Below are 25,248 nucleotides of genomic sequence, written 5' to 3' on the forward strand. Positions count from 1 at the left end.
CCTACTCTAGCATTGGTGCTCAAATAAGTGCTTGCATATGATCAGGGATAGACCCAAAACTAAATTGATGAGAGGATCCTTGGTAATTAGATGCACTATCATTTCTGGAGATGTTCCCCCAACCACTCACCTTGATCTCAAGTGCATGTAATTGTATAGCATGTGAAATCTCACACTGCACACAAATGGAGCTCTATCAAAGCTTTGGGTTCTCCACACCTTAAGATGTTACTAACAGTAATTTGGAAGCAAGTACCACCACAATTGAAGGCTTAAACTGCCCTTTTTGGCTCTCTATAACCATTGTGATTATGCAATGCAATAATCACTACCGTGATTATAATTTTTATCTGATGATATGTTTGAGTACTCAAGAGTAATAATCCCAGCTATATTGATCCATGTTATTGCCTTCTCAATTGATTTTTAACAAGCATGACTACAAATCACAATCGTGATCAGGGAATGGGATCATAAAGTTCAATCAAGGGGCATGACTAACAATCACGGGATGTGATCACATCTCCCGATCATGACGTGCTTTGGATATGATAAGATAATGCAATCACTTGATCAAAAAATCTAGGTGTAATCTTCGGGCACCGTGATTTAAAAAAAAAAATCCTGCTCACGATCGTGAATCACGAGCATGATTCTATAAGAAATCATCATGTTCCTGCACAATTAGGGTGCAAATCTGAGTGTTTCTTGCTTAGATATTCCATAATGGACTCTTGCACATTGAATTTTACGAGGAATGATGCAATGGGATCCAATAGCTCCTATTTTTTCTTTTTATATATATAGAAAATGTAGAATATGAGGCAAAACATGCATAATCATAGTGTGATTTCGTAGGTCAAGCAATGCAAAAATGCATGCAAATGATATTTTTTTTGTGTGGTTTTTCTTTGCTTGTTTAAATGCCTCAAATTTTCCCTTCTTTTTCTCCTATGCTCTCCAACCTTAATCGGTTGTCTCCCCTGGCGATGGCACCAAAAATGTTATGGCTGTCACAGCCCCTTTTGCAAGATTTCTCAAACAATAAGCAATGCTACCTTAACTTGTCGTGGGGACTTCCCAATTCCCGAGCTCGTATCTCTTAAAGATTCCAAGCTCCACTAGTTGGTGCTACCTTCTTCTCCTCTGAATCCCTCTCCCTAGTGTCTCCTCAAGGAGCTTTGTGTACACCCACAAGGGCTCTCACTCTTGCTCACTCTCACATAGTGAATAAGAGGCACATGCACCAAGAATCATACATACTACTCTCAATTCTCTCTCTCACACAAGACTAGTGCACAAGAAAGCAAGTAGACAAGCAAGACTCGATTGGCACAAAGGGGGATTGTGTCTTTAATTATGTGAAAAAGTTACTTATATACATTTGGCTCTTACTCAAACTTGGGTGCCCAAAAACGCATTGTAAGCTCGGTCATTGGCCAACTTTTCTCATAATACAACATTTTATAGTGCCGTTCATGACACTTATTATAAGCTAACCCGAAATGGGGTTAACATACTTATAGCTCCTCTGATAAAAATATGAGCTTAGTGTCATGCAGTAAAGTGGCCCAACATCCGTCACAACATACATGGAAATATCTGAGCGTGCCTTTGTTGCCATCAATTCAGATATGTATAATGCATAATGCACATCTAAATAGCATCTTGTGCATTTTTGGATACAATAAACCCAATACGTCGCTATGCAAGAATTCGAGATCTCACCACTACACTAAAGCATGAACATACACAAGCTCTTGCACATAGTTTCAAGGCTTGAAGCAAAGAAGCCCAACCCTTTTTTTAATAATTTTTTTAGGAGGCCCTTCTTGAGGGGATCCTCTCGTATTTCTTCTACTCCTCATGAGGCCTCCAAGTTGTTAGGTGTGTGGCTTGCCAACATCACTGATTTGAAGGACTTGTTGAGGACCCTCTCGTATTTCTTCTACTCCTCCCACGAGGCCTCCAAATAGGACTTATTGAGGACCCTCTGGTATTTCTTCTACTCCTCATGAGGCCTCCAAGTTGTTAGTTGTGTGGCTTGCCAAGATCACCAATTCAAAGTAGGTTACAATGACTGATGTGGAGTTGAGTGCCAATAGGCTCAATATCATCATGCAAGACATGAAGCATATGACATAACTCATGTGGCGGTGACGGCGGCTGATAGGCTCAATATCATCATGCGAGACATGAAGTATATGACATAACTCATAATCATGCAAGTGAACCTCTTGAGAATACATGGCCATCTGGCATGGAGTACAAATTTGCCAAATTTGTTACTGTCTCTCCATATGACATATCTTCTAATTCAACAACCACTATTGAGGGCGAGTCATGCGTAGTAAAGAACTCTTGCTTTTTGTCGGCCATCAAAAATTCATATCACCATACTAGGCGCCATCCTTGTCACTCCTCAACCGCACCAATCCCTCTATATGTCTTATGTTAATACATTTTGGGGTAGTTTTTTCTTCTAGAGTGTGTTTTTATTTGGATGTGCACCAATCCCTCTATATGTCTTATTTTAATACATTTTGGGGTAGTTTTTTCTTCATTAAACATTGGACTTACAGAATTCGACCCAGTTGTGAAACCACGATTTTATACTATAAATGTGTCATGAACGGCGTGTGGGTTTTGGGGTTTTTAACAGGAAACACATGTTCGTTTGATCAGACCACCAACTCCTAGTAGGGTTTTAGCTACAGCTTTTCTAGGGTTTCATGCCCTTCTGCAGAGTTCAATCTGTTCTGCGCGAAACTCTCCATCGCGATTGGCACTGTGATTTCTCCTGGTACACTTGTAATTCTCATGCTCTGTGCAAGCTACATTGATTAGGTTTAGATATTTTTGATCAAGTTTTTGTTTTATAGGGTTTTTCGACTGTCTCAGAAGCGCGCCATAACTCCTAAGGTTTGCTTGCCGCATTTTCGAGCGTTTGAGGGTTTACCAATTGCCTCAGAAGTGGAATGGTTCTCTTTGACATTTTAGGGTATCATAACTGTTTCAGGGAGCAGATATTAGGTTATATTGCGGTTTCTCATAGATGCTGGTCTCCTTATGGTCATGACACATAGGGTTTTTCTCTGCCTTGTTTGGTTTTTCTGAACATTTTATGGATTTTGTTTGTCTCAGAAATGATCTGCGCCTGACTTGTGATCGCCCTGCTTGAGAAAATCACTCTCAATCATCATCTGTAATGGGAGGAGTAATGAGCTTTGCTGCGGCGCCCCCTCCTCCCCTTCCAGTGGATCCTCTGCTGCAAGGGAATTCTGATCAGAAAGCAGAGGAGAGTGACGAGAAGCTGCAAAAAGAGAAAGGGGAAGCGGATTGGCTAAATCTCCCTTGTCCCATCAGCTATGATGAATTACAGCGCGAAGCTATCAGTAAGCTGTTCTGGGCCCTGGCTCACTGTTGTTGTTGTTGGTTTGTTTTAAGAATGTAAGGTAATCGATAGAGTAAACATTTAAGTTCCAGACTCCTGTTTTGCTAGTCTAGAATGTTATCTGGACTTGCAGTCGTCATGCAAAAGAATGGACATTTGTGGATGCGTTTTAGATTCATGTTTATTGCATGTTGTTAGCATCCATGGTCACATGTGTTTGGCATATGGTTGACGTGTATATTTGTTGGCCTTTAATAACGTTTTGATTTTTTCCAGAGGCTGTGATTCTTTTTTGGTTGAGAGAATAACTATATTGTATTTATCCCCCCCCCCCCCTCTCTGAGTAGATCCTATGTAGTCACAATTCGGTACCTGCCTGGATGCGACTTGGTCTCCCTTCTCGGAGGTGTTACACAACCTGTGTCTGCAAAGCGGCAAAAATACCAACTGGGTGCTGTGGGGATTTGAACTCTGGACATCCCCTCCCGGAGTCACAAGCCCTCACTGCTGGGCCCAGGGCTACGCACCCATTGGTTTGCACATTATAGTTTTAGGAAGAACAACGGAATTACTTCATCAGCAACCTTGTCCAGAAGAAAATCACTTTTTCTTCTTGGGGTGCTCCTTGTTGCAACTTTTGGTAGAAGAATCATGAAAGAGTTGAGCCCTTTGCAGCTTGCTTCGAGTAAGGTAAAAATCTTCCTTAATGACAACTCCATTAAAAAAAACAGTGTTTCAACTCCCTCGTTGTCGACCAACTTAGCAGGAACTCTAAACTTCTGAAGAATAGGATCAAAATGGATGCTGAGTTTTAATGTACAAGATGGAGCAACCTCCTCAGCATCCATCAAGGGAGGTCCATCCTGAGAAGAGGGAGACACCCCATCCCCAGAACAGGGAGCAGTGCTCTTACTTAAAGACCCTATAGACTCCCCACCATGCACTGCATGTGAACGGTGGATTCAAGAGGGGGGGTTCAAGGCTAATAAGGGGGGGGGGTGAGCTGAGATGGGAGTTGCTCAATTAGGAGGAAGGCCTTGAACTGCTTAGAGATTTCAATGAGGCCAATTTGCTTGGAAGCATAAGGGAGACTTCTTTGGTGTTGGATGTGCCCCTTTCAGGTGTGGATGGTGAGTTCCTCGGTGTCTTTCATAGTAGCCAGGAGTTTCATAAAAAAAGTTTTTGAAACGTGTTTCAAAACGTTTGATTGCCAGGCCCAAAAGTATAAAAAAGGTTTCATAATAGGGAGGGGTATAGTACCCAAAAACAAGGACCTTCAACAAGTTTTACACAACTTTATAAGACTTTCAATAAACAACATGTCAACTTGACCTTACAGACTTACAAAATTGTAAATAAAAGCAAGACATTGCAATTTTCATATGTCAAATTGAAGTCTGAGACATGTTAAAACTTAACGCTCAAGTTTCACCAGCCCACGTAGCACAACTTACAAGTAACCAAAAATTTGTCTAAAGACTAAGAGTAGCAATCGATAAAATTAGAAATGTGACATGGGCCATGGCCATTGGCCAAGGCAGCTGACAGTCTGGCACATGTGACATAATACATAAAAAAAAACTGAAGGCTATGGGCTAATAGCTACAACAATATCCAATGTCAACATGTGACATGCCCATAAATGAACCTGTAGGTTGTAAAAAAACTGAGAATGACTAAGTACTAAGTTGTAATCCAGTCGGATGAGTCATCGGCATCCTCTGTCCCTGCTGCCTCAGCTGCAACACTCGTGCTAGCACCATCTGTGCTAGGTGCAACACTTGTACTAGCACCATGTGTACCCAGTGCCCACTCGAACTCCGACCATGGCTTGAGAGTGCCTACGGGTTTGCCTAGATCCCTGCATCGCCTCCTCATATAACATGGTGTAAATGTCCTGTTCATCAGGTGGGATCTTTCACTTTCTCGATGTTGATTTTGTCGACATTCACTTGTATGGGCTCTATGGAATTACCTCTCTGCTCAAGTAGACGGAGGTTGCAGTGACAGTAAACCAACCACTCTAATTGTGCAGTGGTAAATTTGTTCCTTTTCTTTGTGTGGAAAAGGGCCCATGTACTCCAATTTCCCTTACAAGGACTTGAGCTGCAGTCCTGTGAGAGCACCTCTCATAGCAAGCCTCCTCTGCCAAAATTCAAATACCAAAATTCATGGGTGAGTCATGAATCATGATTCATCATTCATGACACAAGTGATAGCACATCTGACATGAGCACAAAACTTTAATGAATACTCACCAGCTACGGGGCGCTTATGTTAGAATGCACAGCGGAAATGAAGACAACTGCTGTAGAGAGCAATACAGAGATGAAAGAGAGAGAGAGAGAAGCTGTGTAACTTTGCTATATACACCAATAAATCTCGGAAAATATACAAGTGGGAGTGTGGGGGCAAGGGGCCATTTTATATGGCCCTTGGTTGCTGGTCGGCCAGCCCAAAATCAGCTGACAGCTGCCCATGACCAGCAACTTGATAGTCGGCCAGTGAAAACCCAGTCGGCCAGCACGCAGGAATGGGTCGAGCAGCAAGAAAACATAGTCGGCCAGCAACAACTGGGGGCAGCTGACAGCCCATACACACCTCTAGATAAATGGGAAAAAATACGGAGAGTGAGGAAAAATGAAAAGACACTAAATACGGGTGGGCACACCCACAACAGAGGCCCTGACATAGTATACAGACAGGAGATGATTGCCAACACCCTCTCTCAGCTCCGGGATGTGGAACCAACCCTAGTGAGCTGGAGTGCCGCCGGAGCATAGCCTGAGGTAGAGACTTCGTGAAGAGGTCCGCCGCATTGTCCTCCGTCGAACAATAAAGAAGCAAGATGTCACTAGCCAAGATCTTCTCACGAACAAAGTGAATTGTATCTCTATGTACTTGGTCCGGGCATGGAAGACCGGGTTCTGAGCAATAGCGATGCAGCATATTTTTTGCTCGGTGGGAGTGGTGGCTGCGATTAGTTGCTGTAAGGTGTAACCAGGATACATTAATCCCGATTGAAACCCCTTCCTTTCCGCCTTTGGAACATGCATAAAGGTAGACACCCTAGGTGTCAGGCAGAGAGGACAAGTGACTTGTGGTGCAAGCTGGGATAGACACATGGTTGATTGCTCTCTTTGAACAAAGGGGATAAGGTATGGGCGGTGGGCATTGAGCCTTGTCCACCTCGGGACATCAGTGTGTGCAAACACAGGGCTGGTCATATTTATAAGTGAGTTTTGGCCACCCAAAACTTAATGAAGTGTGTACACACTCACTTATAAATTATTGCTAGTTCCTAAGGCTAGATTTTGACCAATACTTACCACTTGTCACATGCCACAGCCATGTCAGTAGACAATTTCATATGCACAGTTCATGGGCGGGCGTCCCCTTACCCAGAACACATTAGTCATAGACATGAAAACAGCATTTGTAGGCAAGTGCATAAAGATGCTATTTAATGCATTATGCAGCATTGGTATGGATAATCCCTATTCATGAGACTATACCAAAATAGACGTGTTCCAGGCAAGTACACGAGGTACCAGATCCAATGGAACACCAATCCTCTGGGCATGTACTCACAAGCACAAGTCCCAACGGAAAGCCGAGTCCACAATATCACATGAGTAGCATAATCCCCGGCATATGCAACTGCCATGGATGCCAATCCAATGCACATTGGGCTTTGGTGCATTCACATTATCACGCTTCTTTTTGTTTTGACATGATTTTGCTATAAGCTCAGTGCTACCACAAGTAAAGCATTTTCTCTCACTCACATACTGCTCTTTTGGCTCAACATTAAGACCGTAGTCTTTCACTTTGAAGAGATGGTGTTGGGTAGACTTATTTTTAGTCTTTGGACCATTTTATCGTTTTGGTTCTTTTTAGGTGGCTGTCCACTATTTTGCAGGTTTTGGATAGTCCTCTCTTTGTCTTAGAATGAGGGTTTAGTCTTGTTGGATCGACTCAACTTGAGTTTCAATTTCTTGTGGCAGTGGCGACTGTGATTAGTTGCTGTAAGGTGTGACCAAGATACATTTGTAACCCCGCTTTGTACATGGGCTGTAATCCCGATTGAAAGCTTCTCTTCCTTTCCACCTTTGGGACATGCATAAATGGAGATACCTCTGAAAGCACTTTTCAAAACTTGTGCATATATGCATTCACATTTCTCCTTTATTTTGCTTTACCCAATCCCACTTCATTGTTATCTCGTTTAAAGCATTGGGAGGCAAGAACGGGGTATAAAACCTCTACTTGAACTCTTCCCATGATCTAACTGGATTTGGAGAGAGCTTCTCAATAAGCCACCAATGAGTAGAATTTTTGAGTGAAATCCTCATCACTAAAAGCAATATCAAACTTAGCACACTCGAGGGCATGAGTCGCATGAGAGATACGCAGAATACCTACACCAATAGCTCATGTTGCATGTGTTGTGCATGCACATTTTCAAGTGGCAATGGCATTTGACATACATTTATAAACATTGCATCCTTCACGGGTTACTAAGTTACACCTCCAAGGCGTGAAGCCACCGATGGTTCCTCTCTAATTATATGAGGGTTCATGCTCCTAGACGTGTGCTCTTGTTCAACCACCTGTGGGGATACCAAGACATGTGGGATAGCTGCATTTTCTCCATAAGCATCCTCAGTATGAGCCAAGTATGCATGTGTTGCATCCCTCGGTTGCATGTGCAACTCTTGAGCTTTCATTGCCATAAATGATTCAGCTTTCTTGGCCTTCAAACGATTATGTACCAATGGATCCTGGCGGTAGAGCTTCAATTCTTCTTCTTGTGCATGAGCTTGCATACGGGTAAGTTCAGTTCTTAAGGCTTTGGACTCTCCTTCTTACATTTTCTCTCTACCATGGGATGGCTGTCCCACATGTTCCTGTTCCCTAGTATGCACCACACGAGTATGTTCTTGCTGTAAAGCATTGGATGCATGCATATCATTGTCTTCGCCTCTTGTGTTGGCATATTCAACATTCATTGCACGGCTATCCATAGTGTTCTAAGTGTAGAGATAGTTTTCACGATGGAAGTGAAAGAGAATTGAGCATTAAAGCTTACCCATGGCAAGTAGAGTCGATGTTAGCGGAAGTCTTCGCAATGGAGGCGTTTGGAGTGTTGAAATCTTTAGTTTATCACGATCCTTCTTGACAAAAGTCTTCAAGTGGATGCAGAGAACCTTGGAAAAGCTTTCCTTATGATTCAAGTTGAGAATGGAAGGGTGAAATTTCAGCCAAAAGACCAGAAATTATAGCCAAGAAAAGGATTGTTTTACTGAATTTCAGCCATTGGGAGTGTGTAGGAGAGTGAATATGGCTTGGAATCACTCTTGGGAGCTTGGAAAACATTCTTACAAGCTTGGATATGGAGTAGGGAAGGAGAAAGTGCAAAAAATACAGCCATAAGGCCTCATGAAGGGAGGCGCCAACTTGTAGAGAGGAAGAAGAGAGATGATGAGATGTCCACCTTGGGTGTCAGGTAGAGAGGGAAAGCTAGTTGGGGTCCAAGCTAGGACTGACACTTGGCTGGTTGCGCTCTTTGAACAAAGGGGATAAGGTTTGGGGAGTGAGCATTGTCCAACTTGGGACATTAGTGTGTGCGAACACAAGGTTGGTCATAATTTATAAGTGAGTTTTGGTCACACATAATGAGAAAGTACAGGTGGACTAGTTGGGTGGCCAAATGGTGACAAGGAATACAAGTAATGGTATGAGAGAGGGCATTGATGACCAAAGGGGCTGCTTCAAACTCTGCTAGCACAATTTCATGGGGCATAGATGATTGAGATGGCTTACTCTTGATCATATGTGAGAGCATTATCATATGGAGTCTCTCTATGCTCTTTCAAGTCTGGAGTCTCTCTATGCTCTTTCAAGTCGTCTCATTGAGGTCCGGTCCCATACATTGCTGCTGGATGCACCACGGTATTAAATAGCCAACATTTGGTGCGGGGTGCTTGGAAACGGGCTTGTCTCTTGTCGGCGGGCTAGGGATGCATATCCCCTCATCAAACGTGCATCGGCAGAAGTTGGTCTCATGGAAAAGATTGGGCTTGTAAGAGTAAACCCAAGGTACACGTAAGATGAAACAATCTCCACTTAGGCTCCCATGTATGAGAAAGATATGCTAGATGTAACCCAATATGATGTCTTGAAGATCATGACCTTGGTTTTGCCGACGCTGACTGTGAGGTCTCAAAACCTTTGCAGTGCATCGAAGTGTCTCTGCAACCCCTATGCAGAGGCTCAGATCAGAACAATGCCATCTGGATATAATAGTATGGGCATAACCCCATAAATCTTCACCATTGTATGACCAATCATGATAGTCCTGTAATTAATTGGATCCATGGGGTCTCCTGTGTTATGGATGGGAACAATGATGTTTGTGGTGTGTGTGTGTGTGTGTGTGAGAGAGAGAGAGAGAGAGAGAGAGAGAGAGAGAGAGAGCTTCAAAAGACCTAGAGGGTCTATGAGACCAAAAGGTAGTACAATGTAAGAGAGAGAGAGAGAGGGAGAGAGAGATAGAGAGAGAGTTATATTAACGTCTTCAAAAGACCCAAAGGGTCTGTGAGACCAAATTGATGTGTACATAGCATCCAGGAAATCTCGTCATGGATGAAATGAGAAAAATCAATAGTAAACTAAAACTGAAAACCAAAAGCTAAGATCTCAGACTCTTAAGATAATACAAGATGAGAAGTCTAGATCCTACTATGCCAAGTATATTGTACAATAAGCATACAAGAAGGCTAGAGATGTTGATAGTCTGTTGTCAGGATGAGGCTGCTCGATGGTGGGCCAGGATCTCCTGAATCCGGGGTTGATGAGCTGGGGGTGGACGAGGGCGTCTCGCTCTCTGGAGTGTGCGTGCCTGGTCTGATGTGACTCCCATGGGCCGGCCTGAGAGAGAGAGAAATGAAATGAAATGAAATGTTATAGTAACGTCTTCAAAAGGCCATAATGACCTATGAGACCAAAAAGTTACATCATGGTGGATCTGATACAAAGTCTGGATAAAAAACCAGAAAATGAAAAATAAAGATGATACTACTGGCACCTAGAAAATGAAACTGGAACTGGAAGGTAAACAGAAACCCTTATAGGGTGTGAATATAGTGAGGGGGGGGGGGTACGCTATGGAGGTGAGCGGAGTACAGTGAGGGGATACAATATCACGTGGGACGGGGGGGTACACTATGGAGGTGCCTCCATCTCATAGTATGTGCCGCATCGGACGCTGGCGGATCTCCTCAATATCCTCTGTGGTCAGCACCCTGACTGGGTGTCCCGCATGTCTCGCAAGAATAATCCGAATCCGCCGCTGCAACCTCCGTCTATGCTGGGATGCCCTCCTCCGTAGTCGTGGGCGTCTGGACCACCCAAGCTCAATCGCACGATCAATCAGTGTACCGCTGGTGTGGGCGGTATGCATGTCTTGCTGCTGCTGTGGTCCATCTGGGGCAGTGATGGCTGGACTAAGGAAGTCTGTAATGTGCCTCTGAGTCTGGCTCTCTGTGCGCCTAAGCAGGCTATCTCTATATCTCCGCAGCTCAAGCAAGAACAATCCCAAACACCTCTGGTCTTGGTACCCCATGACTCTGGAAAGTGGTCCAAAACCCTCTCTGAATAAACAGTGGAAACGACCACGTATCTCATAGTATGCAGTACAATGGCATATATAATGCAGCTCTGTCTCTGGCTCCCCATGGCATACTCGACATATCCTGGCCTCAGCTGGTATACCTCTATATTGGCCAATCTCAATCTCAAGCTGGTGTGAGGATGTGCGAATTTGACCAATAGCACATCGTACTGCATGAGACAAGTGTACATCCATGTAACTGGGTCTGATCACAAAGCCATCTGCTGTGAGCTGAAGAAAATGCTCTCTGTAGAAAGCCATCTTCGTGCCCAGCTCCTCAGTCGGCTGTATCCATGTCCTCCTAATGTCTAGCTGAACTAAATCCTGACGGATGAGTCTGGTAATCTCTGTCCGTGTGAGAGTGAGAGGGGGTGCCTCCAGAGAATACTGGAAGGGAGGCAATCTGTCCATGCTAAAACCATGTGCCTGGAACCAAGATGTCATCTGTCCATACCAACAAGCCGTGTCTCCCTGTAAAGCTAACTGTCGGGAGGACTCAAGGGCAAGGCGTGCATATCTGTCTCGGGGGAGATCCCACAAGCCATGTATGTAGGAGACTGATCTCGTAAGAGCCTCAATCACCACAGGGGCAGCCGCCAGCTCTGCTCGAATAATCTCATGAGGTACCACGGCCTTGGCTCTAATAATCCTAGCAATCATAGATACCAAAGGCCTCTCCATACCTCTCCACCCGCTTGCGTTGTGATGGCCCACTGAAGGTCCCCATATCTTCACTCCATAAAGCATAGCTGATGTCACTAGAGTGTCAAAAAGCCAAAGTTTCGTTCGAGGTTCCTGAAACTGAACCTGCGAACACATCCTCTCCAAACCACCCAGGGCTGCATGTGCTCTAGTCAATCTAGTCTCTGCTGCTCTCCTCATCGAAAACCCTGGCCCACTGAATACTACCCCAAGATATGTATATGCATCTGTACACTCCACAATCTCCTGCCCATATGTAAATGTGGGAGCTGATCGCCTAACCCACTGTGGCGTGGTGTTAAACACCATAACCTTGGTTTTGCCAAGGTTGACAGACAATCCACTATCATGTGCAAACTCATGTAAAGCATCCAGATGACGCTGCATACCCTCAGGGGAGTCAGAGATCAACACAATATCATCAGCATATAACAATAGTGGGATCCATATACCTGCTAGCTGGGCTCCTCTGTCCCCCAATCTCTCAATGTAGTCAGAAGCCTCATCCACATACATACCAAACAATGAAGGAGATAATGGGCAACCATGCTTCACTCCCATAGTGGAGTGAACCAAAGTAGAGACCCCCTCTGGGGTGCGTACCTGTCCTGCAACTGATCTATATAAAGCCATAATCCCCCATATGAGCTCTGTGGGTACCCCCATCTCCTGTAATCGCCTCATGAGAGAGAGAGAGAGAGAGAGAGAGAGAGAGAGAGAGAGAGATTAAGCGTCTACTAAAGACCCAATGGGCCTATGAGACCAAAGTGATACAATAATGTCCATGGCATATCTCATCATGGAATGGAAAATAAAACATAAACATAGCTATCTCACTTGGGTGATACAAAACTGTCAATGGAAACTCATCATGGAAATACTAAGAACATAGAAACATGAGAGCAGCATCAGCAGCTCCGAGAGAGGGCGTGAGGATGCATGCATTCTATTTTTAGGTGAACTGCATTCTATTTTTAGGTCAACTGAACCAGCATTTCTTGATGCCTAAAGATTTCGAAAGATATCACTTATGAATCTACTGCTGGTGTTCTCAGTGTCACTCAAGCCAGAGCTTTTTGAGGGATTGCGTTTTGATTTTACCAAGCCGCTGAGTCCGAAATTCTCTCTAAGTCACAGGCAAGTACCTACATACATCCTTTTGTATGCTTTTAGTGTTTTTTTTTAAACTCTGATCTGTTGTGATGGCGGTTATAGTGTCTACATGGGGTCCTTGGAAATGCCTTCTCAGTCCCCTGAGACCTTCAAGGTTCCTACTGCACACTACGAATTCGGTGCAAACTTCTTAGATCCAAGGGTGAGGGTTTTTTTTTAATAAAAAAAATTCCCTTTCTAAAATGCCACTATTACAGGGATGGTCATTAAAAAGATGTCTCTCTACAGTGCATGCTTATTGGGCGGATACTAACGGATGGCCGTATGAGTGCGCGAGTGAAATATGACATCAGTGACAACTTCACAATGAAAATCAATGCACAGGTCCTTTCTCTTCTCTCAAGCAAATGGGAAATGCTGACTTGGCTTTCTAGTCATGCCTTTCTGTTTTGATCAGAGTGTCTAGCATTGTGGTGAGAGGGGTTTCACACATGTTTTTAAAGTACTCATCCATCATGCAATGACGTCTAAGATTGAAATATCAAAAATGCCATCTACATACCAAAGAATAGCTAAAACATAATACAGGGAAATGAACTATAATATGTCCAGGATAGGGGGTGAGAACATGATTACAGATAGCACACAGTCAGGACTCAGTAGAGAGCTAGAGTGTTTGCATGAGTCCTAGCTATAACCATGTGTTTTGCTGCTCAGTTTCCTGTGCATTGAGACCGACATCACAACCCATCCATGTGCATGATTGCCCATCTCATGTAGAGTGTTATTATTCTTTTGAACCCATGGAACATACCCTCCATATCCTGTCTAACTCAGATTTACCACAAGAGCCTGTTTGGGCAGTAGCGATTGCGAGTATTGCATTGGCTTGGTAATTTTGCTGTGTCCGACAACCCCTCGCTGCAAATAAAGTGAGTTTTGTGTGAGGCTTATGTGCAAAGTATAGTGGCAGTACTTAGCTTCGTTTTGCCTTTTCCCTGTTGTCGAAGTCACATGCACTTTGGATCTCCGAGGGTCAAATTACAGTGTCATCACTCATGCTTGGCACAAAGCTTGGGTAGACTTGCACGAGAGAATTGAGAGCTGCAAGCATGCCAGATAAGTATTAGGCACAAGGCTCTTTTACATCAGCAATAATTTCTTAGCCCAATTTCATAAGTATACAGCTTTAATCCTAAAATCAGCTTGTAGATTATATTTATTGCTTTGATTGATAACATAACAAGATGATACAGAAAGGGCTCTTTGCCGGGTATTTCGGAGCTCGTATGTGTGTCCATCTTCTATGTGTACCCGCTTGTGTATGTGTGTGAACTGCCCCCAAAAGGGCTATGTGTGTGTGTGTGTGACCTTGTTCATATGTATGTGTGTGTGAACACCATGTGGCATTAGTTTATTGTTGTGTATGATTTGTGTGGGTCAAAAGATAAGGTTTACAACCTACAGTAGTTCAAAATAATCTTCTAATCAAGCTTATAATTGAGTCGTGCAAAACAGTGTCTTTCTCTCTCTATAACAAGTCTCTCTCTCTCTCTCTCTCTCTCTCTCTCATCAGCTGAGGATTGAGACAGGTAGATATGGACCACAAAGAGTACCGACAGAGCAGCGTATATGTCAGCTATGTCAGCTAGAGCCAGAGACGGAGGTGTCAGAATGCACAGCAGAAATCAAGACAACTGCTGTAGAGAGCAAAACATAGATGAGAGAGGGAGAGAGAAGCTGTATAAACTCTGTACATACACTAGAAAAATCCCGGAATGGTACGATGACAAGTGTGGGGGGGAGGGGCCATTTTATATGGCCCCAGGCTGCTAGTCGGCTAGCCCAAAACAGGTCGACAGCAGCCAGATGCTCACGACCAGCAATAAGCCAGTTGGCCAGGTGAAAAAGCAGTCGGCTAGTGCTCCAGGTCAGGTCGGGTAGCACAGTGCAGTCGGCCAGCAATTGATACAGCCGACAAGCAAAAAACAGCCTACCACACCTAGCAAAAAATGGGAAAAATACATGGAAAGTGAGGAAAAATGGGGAACACCAAAACTGGGCAGACACACCCACAGCAGAGGCCCTGGTGTAATGTACAGACAGGAGATGACTGCTAACACCCTCTCAGCTCTTGGATGTGGAACCAACCCCAGTGAGCTAGAGTGTTGCCGGAGCATAGCTTGAGGTAGAGACTTCGTGAAGAGGTCCGTTGCATTGTCTTCCGTCGAACAATAAACAAGCAAGATGTCACTAGCCAAAATCTTCTCACGAACAAAGTGATATTGTATCTTTATGTGCTTGGTCTGAGCATGGAAGACTGGGTCCCGAGCAATAGTGATACAGCTCTGGTTATCGCATTGGATGACCGTGGGCTCCTTCTGTGGAAACCCAATCTCGCCAAGCAACCTCCGTAGCCACACAATCGCAAGCAGCACCACAAGCAGCCTGGTACTCTGCCTCTGTAGATGACAAGGCAATAGTTGGCTGCCTCTTGCTGCTCCATGATATAGCTTCCGAGCTGAGGGTAAATTGTCTGATGTAGATCTCCTCCTTTGTCTGGATCTCTCCCCAATCTGAGTCACTCCAGCCTTGGAGTCGGACTCGGTCCTTCGTTTCCCCTCTAGTGTCGTAGAAGAGTCCAAGAGATCCTTCGTACCTTGTAGATACCGCAAGATTCGCAATCTTGTGTCCCAATGAGACTTCAAAGGCGTCTGCATGAATGAGCTCAACAGCCCCATAGGAAAGCTCAAGTCTAATCTGGTGTTCAGCAACCAGATCAATGAACCAACTAGCTTCCGATACAGAGAGGCATCAACCGGCTCACAAGGATCATTAACTGTAAGCTTCGTGTTCGGATCCATCGGTGACGTGATAGGCTTGTAGTTCTCCATCCCAAAGGTCTAAGCAACTCATGAACATACCGTTGCTGAGAGACAAAGAACCCCCTCTGGGTTTGCTAGATCTCCAATCCGAAGAAGAAGTGGAGTAAGCCTAAGTCGGCGGTCATCTCAAACTCCTTTGACAAGGCAGCCTTCATCACTACAATGTGCTCCACATGACCGCCGGTGAGAATGAGGTCATCCACATAAAGGATGATTAACATGGCCAAACTGCGTTCCCGAAAGAGATACAAGTTAGGATCTACAACTGATCTTTGAAATCTAATCCGTAGAAAGAAGGAATCTTGCTTAAGACCATACAAGGCCTTCCGCAACCTGTAAACCATCCCCTTTGATCTTGGAACTTCAAAGCGTGGAGGCTGCTCAACATACACCTTCTCTTACAAGTCACCATTAAGGAACGCGGATTTCACATCCATCTGATATACGGGCCACCGTTGAGAAGAGGCAAGGGCAAGAACAGTCCGAATCGTGGTCATCCTCGCTGTTGGTGCAAAGGTATCCTCATAGTCGATGCCAGGCCGTTGAGCATAATCCTTAGCCACAAGTCTGGCTTTGTGTTTGTCCACCGACCCATTTGATGTATACTTGGTCTTAAAGACCCACTTGACACCAATGACAGACCGTTTCGATGGCCTCGGAACCAACTCTCAAGTTCTATTCTTCTCTATGGTATCCAGTTCCACTTGCATGGCTTTCCTCCAAGTATCCCGAGAAAGGGCTTCTGGTGTGCAATTAGGAAGATGAAAGAACGGACACGGGCATTGACACGATTCCGTAATTGTGCCTGAGCCTCCCGTTCTTTCCGTAGAGGGTAGCTCCCGTCTTTCAACTCCGGCCGTGGAACACCAACTACAATGAAATCAGTCCTTCATCCGGAGGTTTGGCAAAAACTCAGTACGATGGGCTGTGTGTGAATATATGCTCTTATGTGTGTGTGTGTGTGTGTGTGTGGAGTGCGTGTGAGAGCATATCTTGACACAGAGTTCTACACCCACTATTGGGCACTGATGACGTTAGTGGGGATGTCGTAGTATCTAGTCCATACTATGCATAATGGAGTTGATAGTTATATAGTCTTGTGGGTGGACTACCATGAGTATATAACATGCACGTTCCTAAAAGTTCCTGGATTCATCTAGGTATATACAATGAAATCAGCCAAGTGATAAGACTCCAAAACGGACTCCATCATTACCTTCCATATGGCGTAGTTGTTCCCGCCCAACTGTTGGTCCCTCAGGAACATGGGGAGTGTAGGGATCTTCATGTGCTTCTTAGCCATCTCAAGCAAGTCTTCCATCTCAAGGGTTCACAAGGTCTTGTGAAGGGAGGGTGGGTGGGAAAAAAGAAGAAGAAGAGGCTGCAAATAATATGCAACGTGGCTGTCCGACGGTGATGGCTGCCTTCCACCCGATCTCCAAGTCCCGAACAGCCCAAGCAATCTCCAATCAGCACCTCAAATCAGCAAACCCTTAAGGTCCCACTATCTCCAAGCTTTAAGCCACCTGGGGCTCTGATACCATGTCAGAATGCACAGCGGAAATGAAGACAATTGCTGTAGAGAGAACAACGCAGATGAGAGAGGGAGAGAGAAGCTGGATAAACTCTGTATATACACTAGAAAAATCCCGGAATGGTACAATGACAAGTGTGGGGGGCAGGGGCCATTTTATATGGCCCCAAGCTGCTGGTCGGCCAGCTCAAAACAGGCCGACAGCAGCCAGATGCTCACGACCAGCAATAAGCCAGTCGGCCGGGTGAAAAAGCAGTCGGCCAGTGCTCCAGGTCAAGTCGGGTACCTCAGTGCAATTGGCCAGCAACTGATAGAGCCAGCAGGCAAAAAACAGCCTCCCACACCTAGCAAAAAATGGGAATAATACATGGAAAGTGAGGAAAAATGGGGGAACACCAAAACTGGGCGGGCACCCACAACAGACGGCCTGGTGTAATGTACAGTATGCCTCCTTAGCTGATCAATCAAGTATGTCACCTCTGCTGATCAAATTGTTATCATATGCAATGTTATTGGAGATGGCTGAGGGGGGAAGGGATGAAGAGTAGAAAGGGGCATAGGTTGTGGGGGACCTGATTCAAGCGTCAGTTTAACCCAAGCTTACTTCGTGGGGAAATGAAGTGTAGAAAGGTGCATGGGTCACTGGGGGCTTACTGCAAGCTTCAGTTTAATACTAGCTCACATGCACGGCACGTTGTTTGATCAAGTCTTGTGCAGCAGAATGGAGTCATTTAGAAGTAGATGAAGCACATTGAGCTTGTTTAGCTTCAGTTGAATAAGGCGAATACTCCAACAATTGCTACCGGCTGCCTGTTTGGTCTGGCAGGTGCCCACAGGCACTGACGATGCTACCCATTCTGTCCCCCCAGCACTGGTCCTTGCTGCTCCCATCTTGTTGTCCCAGGCATTCTCTGTCAGAGAAGAGGATGCTTGTCTGCTGGTGGATGGGAATGCAGAAAGTGTGCAATGGGTATGATTGGGAGTCTGGACCGATTGGGAGAGGTGTTTCAGTATGAAAGTATCATTTCTTAATGTTTATAAGGACCTTGTTAGGTTATAGTATTGTTATGCAGACCCCTATAGAAAGTTGAAGATTCCAAGTAGTGTTTTCATTCATAACCATAGAGTCATTGTAGTGTGTGTATTGTTTAGTTTAAAACTTAGCTGATATACCTGTATTAAGCATGCTCAATATTTTCAATCCAAATCATATATAATGATCTCTCCTTACACCTGGAGATATGATTGCATTTTGGAGCTTTTTTTTTGGGGGTGACGAGCGTAGTTTGCAGGATATTTATCAAGCTTTTTATTTTGTACATATCAGGATTCAGTCCATTAAGATTGTCCATATGCTCAAGATAAAGTCAAGGTTGTTTTCTTTCCATGGTTTGCAGCTTACAAACGAGGCTCATTTCTCGCAAGGCATGTTTAATTTCGATTACAAGGTGTGCTTTCATTTAATGGCTCTTTATTCCGTGATTTACAATAATTATGTTGCTTGAGAAAGAACATTATCATTCTCTGATCCCTCTAGTTTCTGTTTTTGACAGGGTAAAGATTTTCGGTCGCAGTTCCAATTTGCAAATAATGCTTTTTATGGTGCCAATTATATCCAGGTTTGTTTTGGCTATTTTTTGAATAGAGTAATGAGTCGGAATGACGTACATGCATTGATGCATTCCATAGTGTAAGAACTTGCATTGGTCTTATTTAGAAGCCTTAGTTACAAGTTCCAGCTGGAACTATTTTTTTCCCATAATGCAGTGCTGCACATTTTTACACACATTCTCAAGGCAGCTGTAGTGCTTTTTAGTGTGAAGTTCTAATAAGACTCTTTCCATGTTGGTCGATAAGGACAAGCTATGGGCATGTAATTTTTCACAGATATTCACCTTTGGATTAACGATAGCTTTGATCTTGCTGTCTTGTTTGCAGAGTGTTTCTCCCCACCTAGCTCTAGGAGGTGAAGTTTTCTGGTTAGGCCATCAACGGAAGTCTGGCATTGGCTTAGCAGCACGATACAACTCAGATAAAACGGTGACTGCTGGCATTCCTCTAGTTATTTTAATAATACAAGCTGAATGAAACCATATTTCTGTTTGGTCATCTTTTCAGCAGTTTTCTGATCCTTGAGACAAAAATCTCGAAATCTAACCTTTTGTTGCATAAATGCTGATCTTGCAGATAATGACGGGCCAGGTTGCAAGTACAGGGTTGGTTGCCTTAAGCTATGTTCAGAGAGTGTCTGAGAAGGTGTGGTGGTACTTTTCAATGCAAAGCTCATGGCATAGAAACTACTTATGTTACAGGTTACCTATTATGAGGTGGGTATGGGCAGGTGTCACTCGCTTCCGATTTCATGTATAATCTTGCAAATAAGGAGGCATCAGCAAGTTTGGGTTATGACTACTTACTTCGTCAGGTAAATGAAAGAGTCTGGAAGAGCAATTACTTCTGCTGGGACAAAAAGAAGGTGGCTTGGTTCATTTCTTAATCACAGATTCAATTGGGAATTAAGGGGAGCTTTACTTGCTGAGCATATTGCAGTGTCAATCTTATTCCATGCGTGTGGAAAGCTGTACTAATCAACAAGATGCCTGTAGTGCCGATTACGGGGACGGATCGATTCAAGCGGGTGCGTGGCAGCCTACTTGGAAGAGAGGTTGAACCTGGGGGTCAATTTCCTGTTGTCAGCAGAGGTCAGTACAGACTGGAAAGCTGTACCAAAACTGGTGATTTCTATATAGGGAAAATGCTGTCTTGAGGCTGACTTGAGTTCCTATTACTGTACAGATTGATCATTGGAAGAAAGACTACAAGTTTGGATTCGGTTTGAGCGTTGGAGAATTTTAGCATGAGAACTCCAATGGTTTTTTTTTGTGATGAGTTCTTTCAATATTTCTAGGTCTTCAGCATAGCATCATGGTATCTGGAAGAACTTGTTACTGTTTGGAGCATAAAGGTTACCTCTGGACATGATCTGGGCATGCAGAGCCTTCATTTTTTCGTGTTGTTGGCTCTTGGTTTCCATTATTTTTTTGCTATCCCCAGCTAGGGGAACCTTGAAGAAGCAACTGTTGGTGGTCAGAAAGGAGCTTAGTAGAGTTTAAGCTTAATAAGCTGGATTCTTCTTAATGGCATCTCATCAATGGCCCACATTAGGTCCTTGTTGAGTTGCCCAGAAACATGGACTTGCTTGACCCTTCTTCTGTCTATGTCAATTTCATGCATGTCAAAGCATGGATTTTGTTGAGCTAGTGCCAGAGACTAACTAAGTAATGCTATCACAATTGGGCTCTTCATGGCCATTGACGTGGTCTACATTGAGATATTCCAAGTTACAGATCATTTAAGACACAGAAGAGGAGTATCTTTACATCCCTTAATCACACACACAGAAAATTCCCAAAGTTTCACAATGTCCGAGTACACGAGTAGCTTCTAGATGGGGAAAAACCTCCCCGTCAATTATCGATGAGATACCATTGGTTTTTATGCATTAAGGTTGCAAATGTTATGGAGTGGGCTTTGGTTCATAATATGACAGTGGAGGAGCCCTAGCACTCATTTGCTAAAAGTTGAGTCAATAATGATAAAGTGAGTCAAGGTAGGGACTTAAGAAGAACACTCACTTGTATTCAGGTTGTGCGATGGTCTGTCGTGGAGTGTGTTATCAAAACTGCGCTAGCATTGAATGTCCACAATTGAAGCAAAGATCTTTGTTGTATTGGGTGCATTGTATGAGACCTCTCAGCGCAATATACAAGCATTCAACTATGAGCAATGATAATCTGTCCCTCAAAGGCAACTGTTAGCATTATTAGCACCGCTTGTTGAACAACTACCATCATTGGTAGTGCATCTCCAACAACTCTAATTTTCTCCTCTTGTAATGCACTAAGAGTAATAATGTATAAGTGGATAGTCATCTTTCATTTTGTTCTTGAGTTATGCTCCTAGTGATAATTTTGTATTAATGGGTAGCCATGCTTATGAAACAATCGTAATGAAAGATGACTTTTGGGATGCACATAGCCTAGACTAGAGAATAAAGCACCTTGGATATCTTGAATACATAAAGCAAGTTTGAGTAATTAGAAACTACAACTCTGGCCGTCGGAGATGTTGAAGACCAAGCACCATTCTAGGCTTTATAGCATCATCTGTGCCTACTAGCCACTTGGCAGCCCCTTTTGCACCTCAAAAGCTTAGGAAGAATTGTGCTCCCAACACCTCCCTCCATTAGATCATGGACAAGCATACAACCACTACCCTTCCATTTTGGAGCATATAATCTTTCCAGTTTGCTCCTCAGTACGGCTAGTCGCTCCCAAGAGCTGATAACCACGAGCAAAACATGCATTGCAGTGTTCACAACTTGGCTCAGAGATGATGGTCAAATATTGCTATAGGTTGCATTCCACATGGCAACCTCCTCCGCACCTCACGAGCCTTGTAATAGTTGTGCCCCCAACAACATCACGGAGTGCAATGGACTACTAGCTTTTCACCACACAAAGGTTGGAGCCAAGGGGCTAATTGTTATGTCCCCTAATAACCCTGGGTTAGATAGTTTATGGTAGTGAATATCCTTGACAATGGTGCCAAAGATGTTCACTCAATTACTTCCCACCCCGACCTAGGCTACAATGCAATAACAACTATTGTTGAGAACTTACTTGGTATATGGAGTGCAACTCTCGTCTGGTTGCTCCTTTTCTCCCTTAGCTCTGGTGTGTCACTCATAGCGATTGTTTTGTAACACAAGATGGTTTAAGCTCTCTCACACTCATGCAAGAAGACAGGACGAGGCTTTATAGGATCAGTTCTACATGGACTTGAGGGATAATACTCTTGGCTAGGCTTTTTGCCTTCATATATATTACATCAAAAAGTATAAACATTAAAATGTATTACAAAATGTGTTAAGATGCCCCTTGTTGGAGACAGATTGTGTTCTCGAAAGTCCATGTTTGGGCTTTAAAACAGCTACTATTCCTTTATTTAGAGACATGCTTGGATTGGGGTTGAGAAGACTTTGCCAATGCTTAGCAGGCAATATAGAAAATGTAAGAGAAGAGAAGGAGTATCCTTCTGACCATGGCCTTCCCTTGATGTCAGTGCTTCTTAAGTCTTTGGCTTTGTTTTGTTCATCCTCAGGAGATGGTGGCGGCTCTATACTCTCAAAGAAATGTTCAGCTTCTTCGATTAAGTTTCTTCCTCAGGGGCGCAATGTAATCATTGTTGTTGGGAGTTTTTCAAAAGCTGGTTCAGGGCGAGGTCGTCTGCGCATTCTAGCTCCAAGATTGCTTCTTCATCATCTCAAAGTATGCGATAACATGAGCTAAACTTTAGAGCTATTGGGCTTCTTGAGGTTTCCAATGTAAACCATGGAAGAAATCCATGGCCATTAAAGGATAGATGCATTGTGTAGTGTGTGCAATGATTCGTTTGAAATGATGTGGTGGTAGTGGGTGTGTGTAGTTAATATTATTATGCTGAAGGAAGGAGAGGGTTAGTGCTACTGAAATAGAGGGTTAGGGCGACCTTTGAGAACAAGGGTACTCATTGATCTCTCATGTTCTAGCCTTGGCTAATTCTTCATTGCTCTCTTCTTTGCTTATCTAGAGCCTTTCTAGATTGCACTTGGCCATCCACAACTACTTTAAGTGCATTTGGCTCCTTTTGAGCCTTCTCTAAAGCTTATGCTTCCTTATCCTTGTTCAATTGCTTGATGTCTTTATGTCTTTTAGATTTCAACTCCTCTCTTACTTTCTATACTTAGGCCTTAATTACTTGTGCTTCTTGTTGAGATTTCTCAAGCAAGTCAACCTCCCCTTTAACTGCTCTTGTTGGAAGTCATCTTCATGTGCTTTTGCTTGTTTTCCACTCTCCACCAAGACCCTTGGCTCTTTGTGCATCATAATTGTGATAACTTTATGTCTTCTGACATTAAATTTGGTGTATCCAACATTTCCTTCTGCAAACAAGATCCAATGAGCTTCATTATAGTCCAAGCAGCTAATATAAAGGTGAACTAAGATGCCTAGACCATACAGGAGAAGAAGTTCATATGATATCCATTGTCATCAACTTGAATGGACAAGAATTTGAGACAATGATGGCAAAGGTATCATGGTCTCTCGAATATAGTTAGATGAAGACGAGAAGCCACAATAAGTGATGAAGGTTGTGGTAATGAACATGTTGTCCGATAACTTAAGATATTTTCACATCGAGTTACGAAAAAAAATGACAACTAAATTGTGGAAACCACAACCCATTTTTGTTTTCACAAAAAGAAAACATCAAAAACACCTTTTTGAACTTTTAAGGCTTTGAGTGTATTTAAAAAAAAGTGAGTTGAAAAACACATCATTTTTCAAAAATTTTATCACAATCCATTAACAAAAAAAGCTCTAAATCCAGAAATGCATGAGTTTTCAAGTTATAAAATAGAAGTTGGTATAATGAAAAAATTACAAAGATAAAAAAACTATCTTTTTAGCACCATCATGTTTGGCTAGGAGAGTTCCTTCACTTTTTGCTTGAGAATTCTCATTGTTTACTTGCATAATGATCACACACCTTCAAAGTAGATCCATATACTAAAATTTCAACATCCTCAAGATTTAATTTATCAGTATGTCGTTGACTTATTTTTCCTTTCTCCCTTTTTTGTTGCTTTTAGTCATCTCTAGATCATGTTTTCATGTGAGCGGATCATTTGCAAACTTCAATTACATTTACTATGTTCTCCTTAAAAACCTTTGTGATCTTTCCTATACATAATGGATAATCATTCTCGCCATCTGAAGCCAGTACTGCGATCATGGCTCCCACACACAATTCATTTCCATTTCCTTCCCACACACAATTCATTTCCATTTCCTTCCCACATTTCTTTCTCTTATTGATGACACCCACCAATACAAACCTTTCTCATGCATCAACATGCACAAGTATGCAAGTAATACCTGGTTCTTATTTTACTTGCATGTATTATCCAATTACAAATAAAGTATTGAACGATAGGACTCTTGGCCTTTCTGAGAAATTACCTTAATATGGACATGTGGATGAAGGGTTCTTTCCCATTGTCACCCTATGGTTTTTATCGCTTACCATGGGTTCCTCGGTCTCAATTACAAACACTTTCATATGTCCTACCTTATATGACTAGACGCTCAAGTAGTAGTCAAGGAAATTGTGGAATCTACCTTTCTAGCTGCCATATTTGATATGCCCCTTCTATAGCTGACCGTTGTGTTGCATCATTTGATTCATGGAATGATCCCTTTCACAAGATAAATCCTCTATCCTTAAGTGCTCAAATCTCATCACATGTGAGGTTTCCTCTTCCAAACTGGCCATATATAACTAGAGGTCTTGAAGGTGATGACAAATAGTACTGCATACCCTCCAAGTGTGATCCATGTTGTCGTTTGCAAAACCACGTGGAATCGATGCCTCTATCCTCTTGACCACTCTCATGCCATAAAATGAAGGTGTTGTAACACCATGTCCACTGTTTTGGATGTTCTTCTTGTGCGCTTGCCATTTTGGCCACGTATCCACTATCCTTGACCTTCTAATTGAGAGGTGTTCGACGTGTCGCTCACATTGAGTTATGGATATCACTCTCAAAAACTTGTTGTACCTCATTTTTTTAATGTAAGTAATTGTTTATTATGTGTATCTCCATGAGCATTCGTAGCAGTGGGGGAGGGTAATCTCCTACCCTTTTTCTTGCATGGCTGATTCTTTATGACATACTTTGGGTGATGTGATGAGTTGTCATTCTCAAGGTTTATTACTATTAGTCTTCATCGCCGAGTAATTGGGCTTGAGTATTTTGATAATCTAGCATTTTCCATTAAATTTGACATTGTAGGTCTTAAACTTGAGAAGATTAACCCCCCCTGACCCGCCCGTTGTTGGG

The 25,248-nt window shown here is 43.2% G+C and overlaps 1 protein-coding gene across 5 annotated transcripts; it reads left to right on the forward strand.

Annotated features, from left to right (window-relative positions):
• The first annotated feature begins 2,637 nt into the window (after window positions 1-2,637).
• On the forward strand, window positions 2,638-20,309 carry LOC147605461 (mitochondrial import receptor subunit TOM40-1-like). 5 transcript variants are annotated; one of them, XM_086793277.1, is made up of 13 exons: window positions 2,649-2,803; window positions 2,883-2,922; window positions 3,145-3,395; window positions 12,827-12,908; window positions 12,987-13,086; window positions 13,173-13,268; window positions 18,701-18,751; window positions 18,857-18,922; window positions 19,242-19,343; window positions 19,491-19,559; window positions 19,645-19,728; window positions 19,910-20,005; window positions 20,100-20,309. In XM_086793277.1, exons 3-13 carry the CDS (start codon window positions 3,209-3,211, stop codon window positions 20,157-20,159), a joined length of 993 nt encoding a protein of 330 aa, XP_086649403.1. In that variant the 5' UTR covers window positions 2,649-2,803; window positions 2,883-2,922; window positions 3,145-3,208; the 3' UTR covers window positions 20,160-20,309. The 5 variants fall into 5 exon arrangements, with proteins under 5 accessions (XP_086649405.1, XP_086649403.1, XP_086649407.1 ...); XM_086793278.1 differs by having other exon boundaries at window positions 2,665-2,803; window positions 2,883-3,001; XM_086793279.1 differs by lacking the exon at window positions 2,883-2,922 and having other exon boundaries at window positions 2,638-2,803.
• Window positions 20,310-25,248: the final 4,939 nt, after the last annotated feature.

The sequence above is a fragment of the Cibotium barometz genome, chromosome 59 (assembly GCF_041138505.1).
Source record: "Cibotium barometz isolate CiBa-2024 chromosome 59, ASM4113850v1, whole genome shotgun sequence".
NCBI classification, from domain to species: Eukaryota; Viridiplantae; Streptophyta; class Polypodiopsida; order Cyatheales; family Cibotiaceae; genus Cibotium; species Cibotium barometz.

Excerpts from the sequence above, each read along its gene's own strand:
- LOC147605461 (XM_086793279.1), top strand. The coding sequence starts at position 3,209 with ATGGGAGGAGTAATGAGCTTTGCTGCGGCGCCCCCTCCTCCCCTTCCA. Across the intron at positions 13,087-13,172 it reads CAAACTTCTTAGATCCAAGG|TGCATGCTTATTGGGCGGAT; the intron begins GTGAGGGTTTTT and ends GTCTCTCTACAG. Across the intron at positions 20,006-20,099 it reads ATTTCCTGTTGTCAGCAGAG|ATTGATCATTGGAAGAAAGA; the intron begins GTCAGTACAGAC and ends ATTACTGTACAG.